Genomic DNA, 5670 nt, shown 5'->3' on the forward strand with positions numbered 1-5670 from the left:
ATTGAACTTTTTGTTGATGCTGACTACGCGAACGACTCTCAAACAAGACGTTCAACCTCCGGCTTTATACTAAACTTCAACAGCTGCCTCATCAGCTAGAAGTCAAAGCTCCAGAACATCGTTGCTCTATCCACGTCAGAAGCTGAATACTGGGAAAGACAGAATGCAACGCCCACCGCAGATATATGTTATATACGTCGAATATTATCAAATCATAATTTATAATTAAATACCACAACATCATTGGCGGAATTTTTATGTTCGCCCCGAAGGATTTATATGCGACTTGTTATTTAATTTTATGTTCAACTGATTAAAATTAGTCGAAGGCACTGTGATAGGCTAAAATAACCATCGAACTTCGAAGCTCTCTGGCCAACCAGAATCCAGAATTTCATTGGACATCGAAGACAAGGTGGGCGTTACATTCTGTCTTTCCCAGTACATCTCTATGGCATACGGCCTCCAAGAAGCTCTCTGGCTGAAGTCTCTCCTAGAAGAACTCAAAATGCCCTTATGTTTACCAATCATCGTTCATGAGGACAACCAAAGCACAATCAAATTGGCCGAAAACCCAACGTTGCAGCAACGAACCAAACACATTGACGTCCTGCACCACTTCAATCGCGACCTGGTAAAACAACGCATCATCAAGATCCAATACTGTGCAACCAACGACATGATCGCCGACATGCTCACGAAAGCACTGCCGAAACCATAGTTCCAGCAGGACAAGAGCAATATTGTCTCCTCCAAGCAACAATCAACAAATGCAGAAAGCCACGATTAGGGAGGAATGTTAAGACAGACTGGTCGACAAATATTTGGCCAACGAATCATACTGCCTACCTGCATCTAGCCATCTATAATCTTCCCTTTCTACATGTTGACGATGCTATTCAGACCAGATTTGAGAAGAACAAGCACGGCAATCTTCAAGGAACTTAGAAACCTAGTTTATCCACTAGCCTAAACTCCTAATACATTCTCACTTTCCAATTTTCCGTCAACTTGGCTTTAGCACTACTCGACTTGTAGCGTGCACAGGTTTCGCACGTTGCAACGTACAACTTGACATCTTCGTCAACAAACTTAGTCGCATCTTCGAATTCCTTGGTCTTGGCGTAGGCTTGGATGAACCTTTGTTTCAACTTCTCGTCCATTTTGACGGTGCTGTACGATAGTTCTTCGGAATGGTTGATGACATGTCGTTGTGGCACTTCGACTTCGAGACAGTTTGTTTGCACCTCCTCCCCCCGAGAAGGCGAGTCTGTCATCAACACAAGTATACGCAGGTTAATGCGCTTAATTGACAGCACATTTTCGCTCCACTGACGCACAGCAACGTATCTTGCACGTCAGTGTTCATCACAATTGTGAACCGCGCAAGTAGCAACTTGTACACTTGCACGCGGAGGACGTGACAACGCGTCTGCCACCACATTCGTCTTGCCGGGACGATGATGGAGAGTGAAGTCAAACGAACCGTAGAATTCCAACCATCTTGTTAGATTCGCCGTTAACACGAGTGTCTTCAGGAACCAGTGACAAGTCAATTGTCTGTAAAGACGTCAAAGTGCGAGCCGTATACGTAAGGCCGCCACTTCGTCAGAGCCAGCTTGATGGCGTACAATTCTTTTTCATGCGATGGCCAGTTGTACTCAGTATTCCATAACCTCATCGACAAGAAGGCAATCGGTCGATCATAGCCCTTGGCATTCAACTGCGAGAGGACCGGGTCGCAGCAATTCCCAGACGCATTCGTCGTGATCATGAACGGCTTGTCGAAGTCTGGCAACAGAAGCACAGGCTTGTCGTACCTTTCACCGTGAGAAATGCTTTCTCCTTGAGTTCCGTCCACTTCCAGGGCACGGATTCATTGGCAAGATCGCTGATCGGCAGAACCAAGTTCGCGTAATTTGCAATCAATTTGCGAAAGTACCCAGCCATTCCAAGCATGCTCAACATCTCTTTCCGAGTTGTAGGCGCCGCCCCACTTCTCAATGGAGCACACCTTGTTGGCATCAACCTCGAGTCCGTCAGCCGAAATCGTGTGTCCCAAGAAGTCATCCTTGGGCACTGCAAAGGCGCACTTTTCACGACGCGCGTACAGCTTTTTCCGATCGCAGAACTTCGAGAACAGCACGCAGATGTGTTGCATGCAGACCGACACTCGTTGAGTAGATGCATATGTCGTCGGCGCGATCGGCTGTGCACGCTTGCAGGATGGGTTGGTACGAACCGTTCATTCAGCATCGTCACGACGTAGTTTGCATCGTCGTGTCCGTGGCCACCGCTACCACCTGGTCGCGCTTGCCGTCAATGCCACGACCTATTGCTCCGATGTTATACCCCCTTTCAAGCCACCACAAGGGCCCTTCTTCGCGAGCATCCTGTGACTGCACGATGGCTCCGCTAGCCTCGTCGTGGTCGTACAAATTTGCGTGATTGAGTGCGAATACAGATAGACGCGTGCGTGTGCTGTCGTACTGTACCCTTGGCATCAGCTCGTCTGACTCATGTGTGACTGACCTCAGCGGAACTCGCGCCACGACTGCGTTTCAATAGAGACAGCGAGTGATCCCATGTACAGTATTCCACCAACACAAGGTCTCTATCTCTCACGATCTCTCAGCTGGTCAACTTTAGACCTCCAACCAGAGCCTTACGATGGCATGCTTGGCGTGGCATGTGTAGGCCAAGCAATAGATGCCACAAATGCCTCGTTGCAACATGTTTATCGACGGAATGACCCCAACTATGAGGCGGGAGCAATCGAATCGCGCGAAAGAATCGAGTCTTCGGATCCGCGCACCGTCGACGTGGTCGATTCACGAATGGCGCGGGCATCTGTATCGGCCAGGACTTTTCGGCAATATTCTTGCACGACTACCTACGCACAGTCAGCATTTCGATCACGTGCGGTGGGTATGTACCTTGTATCGACCAGCCTTGACACCGCTGAGCGACGTCAGCGCCACTGTCAAAGCGCAGTACAGCCCGCTCGCGACCATAGTGGCGTATGGGACCATGCGAATGCTCCAACATGACCGGCCCTTCTCGTTGTCCTTGCAACGAGACCGTTCGTCGGCGTAGAACGCAGTCTTCAAAATCGGTGAAAAAACAAACCAGTAAAAGCATCCGACCACGGCCATGAGCAACATGCCTACGCTCAGAACAACGAGTTTGAACGGAGGGGGGCATGACGACACGTACCAGTGAAGAGACAAAGCCCGACGAGGTAGTCTTCCGTGCTTGTTCGGTGCTTGTTAGCCACCATGACGACGACCCACAACAGCACGACAATCGCCATCCCGGCCGCCATCGACATCATGAGCTGAATGATCAGAAGGGGGGTGCCACAGTACACCGCGAGCACTTGGCACAATTGCTTTTGGTACTCCCCGCTTCCCAAGAGCGAGCAGTCGGGGTACTGGTACGACGCACTACATTCAAATGTGAGACTGACGGGCGAGTACGGATTACAATTCTCTCGTACCATTGCCCATGGTAAAACTCGACCGCGGTGCTTTGCATGGGCAACCAGAACGAATTCCCTGGATCAAACCAAGCATCGCCGCGGCGTGCTGTATAGTTTGCCCATAGACCGATCCCTTGAGCGTACTCCGCCGTCCCGATGTCGCCACGTTGACCCATCCAGTCGGCCGACACCATGCAGTACCACACGAGCGCCGCCAGGGAAGCAGCAAGGAATACACCTATCCAATATTACCATCATGCGATACGGGCTCCACGCCCTTCCTTTCGTACACGTGCCGTCGAGGATATACGCCTTCATCGTGCCGCTACCGACTGTAGTTCGTTTGTGTTGAGCTTGCGATCGAAACTCTCCCAATACAAAAAAATATAGATTTGTCCAGATTATTTCCGACAAAATCTCATCAATTGAGCTCAAAATGATACTTTCGGGGAGTTAAATACCCTGGATTTTTGACAAAGTTGTGATTTTCGACCGGATAGCCCCATACTGACTCCAGCATCCTTCACAAATACCAAGTGTGAGAAAAATGGTGTAAATTTTATCCGGATGTCGACGGCATTACAAGACACATCCATCCTATCAAGTGGGCACGTGGGCATGGTCCAACCCTCCGCACAAATGACGGCAGTGGAGCATCGCAAGCCATTGACACAAGCAGAACTCATTCTCGAAGACATAGCAGCTGAATATGCTGCAAAGCGCGCCGCGGGGTTGGTACCGATGAAGCCTGTGCCAGCACGAGCGCTGTTGTGGGAGGAGATGGCGCGGCAAAAGAGTCGGTCGGGGTCGCGCAAGGGCTGCTTGTTTGGGCGTGACACCGAGGACATGAAGTGTGGATGCTCTTCATTTTGCCAATCATACACGGACAAAGGGTCGATTCTGTGTGTGCAATGCGGGCACGGTGCTCCTTGGCACAAGATCGTCGGTGGCGAACGCATCCTCGACATGGTGTCCATCGTTGAAAGCATGAACCACGACGAAGACTACGACAGCCAGCTCGACAGTTTGTACAGTGAGTTTGGATCGGAAATGTCCGAAGACGACGAAGATATCAGCAATGAAGTTGCCCGACCATACCATCCGCATCCTGCTGCGAACACACTTGGGATGTCGAGCTTTGGTAGACCGTCAACACTGAAGTCAGGCGGTGGCCGCTCGAGCGACTTAAGCCACTTGCTCAGCTTGGAGGGCTCTGATCACGATGAAATTGCCGACGCGCTGCTGCGTGGAATGGCCCAGAGCGCCGGCCACCAGGCGTCGTCGTATTCGAATGTATCACAACTGTAGCATGAGTACGGATATTCAACATGCTGGTGTTGACAACTTTTTGCTTGCCATCACCTCACCTCACTGACGCTGAAAACGTTGACAGCGCAAGTGTTACCTGTCCGTCGAAGTGAGGTCGACCGCACGAACTACATATTTCGTCCTGTCTTGTTCTTGCCCAGCTGAAGCAAGGAACTTCTTGTGGTGCCGCCTGCCCGCATGAAGCACTCGGCAAGAGCTGGATTGAGTTCACCAAGATGGACCAACTCCTAGAGATGGCTCATGGTTGCAACTCGCCATGTGGTCTGCCTGACAAAGACATGGTTGTGCACGCCACGAATGTCGTGGAGATTCGAGGTGGCCGCCAGGAATGCCTTGACGATGGGAGTGTCTTTAGCGTGGGAATATATTGTTAACAAAGGGTACACTACATAACTAATAGGTGGGCTGAACTTTCTTCACTTCTGCCAATAGTTCATCGTACGTTTCCTGGACGTTGAATCCATGCTTGCCAGGAGTGATCATGATGCAGCTCGTGGGACGCTTGGACGACGCGGACGCGCCAAGGTCGACCTTGGACGGAGTGAAGACGTACGAGATGTCGTTGCTTTCGCACAAGACAGGGATGTGCGAGATGACGTCGATGGGCGAGATGTCCCCGGCAATCACGCACAGGCCCTTTTCGCCCTTGCGGATCGCTTTGACGACTTCCTTCACTCCTCGCTTCGTGCACTTGACTTTGGTGGACTTTTTGACGAGCTTGTACAGCTTCTTGGTCAACTTCTTCACCGCAAGCGGCTGCGCGATCACGCTCACGTGCTTCACGCGCTCTTCGTACGTCACGCCCTTGGCCACTTCTTCCGTGTCGCTCATTTCTATTGGATCTATGGCCTGAAAACGCA

The 5670-nt window shown here is 50.9% G+C and overlaps 3 protein-coding genes across 3 annotated transcripts; 1 reads left to right on the top strand and 2 right to left on the bottom strand.

The window, feature by feature from the left end:
* Positions 1 to 2570: 2570 nt before the first annotated feature.
* H310_14523 (hypothetical protein) lies at positions 2571 to 3847 on the bottom strand. Its single transcript, XM_008882402.1, has 5 exons — positions 3772 to 3847; positions 3500 to 3719; positions 3217 to 3446; positions 2937 to 3166; positions 2571 to 2893 (listed from the first exon to the last, which is right to left on the bottom strand). Exons 1-5 carry the CDS (start codon positions 3797 to 3799, stop codon positions 2759 to 2761), a joined length of 843 nt encoding a protein of 280 aa, XP_008880624.1. The 5' UTR covers positions 3800 to 3847; the 3' UTR covers positions 2571 to 2758.
* A 224-nt stretch (positions 3848 to 4071) lies between these two features.
* On the top strand, positions 4072 to 4913 carry H310_14524 (hypothetical protein). Its single transcript, XM_008882403.1, has one exon. It carries the CDS (start codon positions 4100 to 4102, stop codon positions 4787 to 4789), a length of 690 nt encoding a protein of 229 aa, XP_008880625.1. The 5' UTR covers positions 4072 to 4099; the 3' UTR covers positions 4790 to 4913.
* A 243-nt stretch (positions 4914 to 5156) lies between these two features.
* On the bottom strand, positions 5157 to 5670 carry H310_14525 (hypothetical protein). Its single transcript, XM_008882404.1, has one exon. The coding sequence runs from the start codon at positions 5639 to 5641 to the stop codon at positions 5204 to 5206; it is 438 nt and encodes a 145-aa protein (XP_008880626.1). The 5' UTR covers positions 5642 to 5670; the 3' UTR covers positions 5157 to 5203.

Source organism: Aphanomyces invadans (assembly GCF_000520115.1).
Source record: "Aphanomyces invadans strain NJM9701 unplaced genomic scaffold supercont1.73, whole genome shotgun sequence".
NCBI lineage: Eukaryota > Oomycota > Saprolegniomycetes > Saprolegniales > Verrucalvaceae > Aphanomyces > Aphanomyces invadans.

What these genes read in the sequence shown, in the direction of transcription:
- H310_14525 (XM_008882404.1), bottom strand. Translation starts at nt 5,641, where the DNA reads ATGAGCGACACGGAAGAAGTGGCCAAGGGCGTGACGTACGAAGAGCGC.
- H310_14524 (XM_008882403.1), top strand. Translation starts at nt 4,100, where the DNA reads ATGGTCCAACCCTCCGCACAAATGACGGCAGTGGAGCATCGCAAGCCA.
- H310_14523 (XM_008882402.1), bottom strand. Translation starts at nt 3,799, where the DNA reads ATGAAGGCGTATATCCTCGACGGCACGT. An exon ending in GTATATCCTCGACGGCACGT is followed by an intron (nt 3,720 to 3,771) that starts GTACGAAAGGAA and finishes AATATTGGATAG; the next exon opens with GTGTATTCCTTGCTGCTTCC. An exon ending in TCAAGGCTGGTCGATACAAG is followed by an intron (nt 2,894 to 2,936) that starts GTACATACCCAC and finishes GACTGTGCGTAG; the next exon opens with GTAGTCGTGCAAGAATATTG.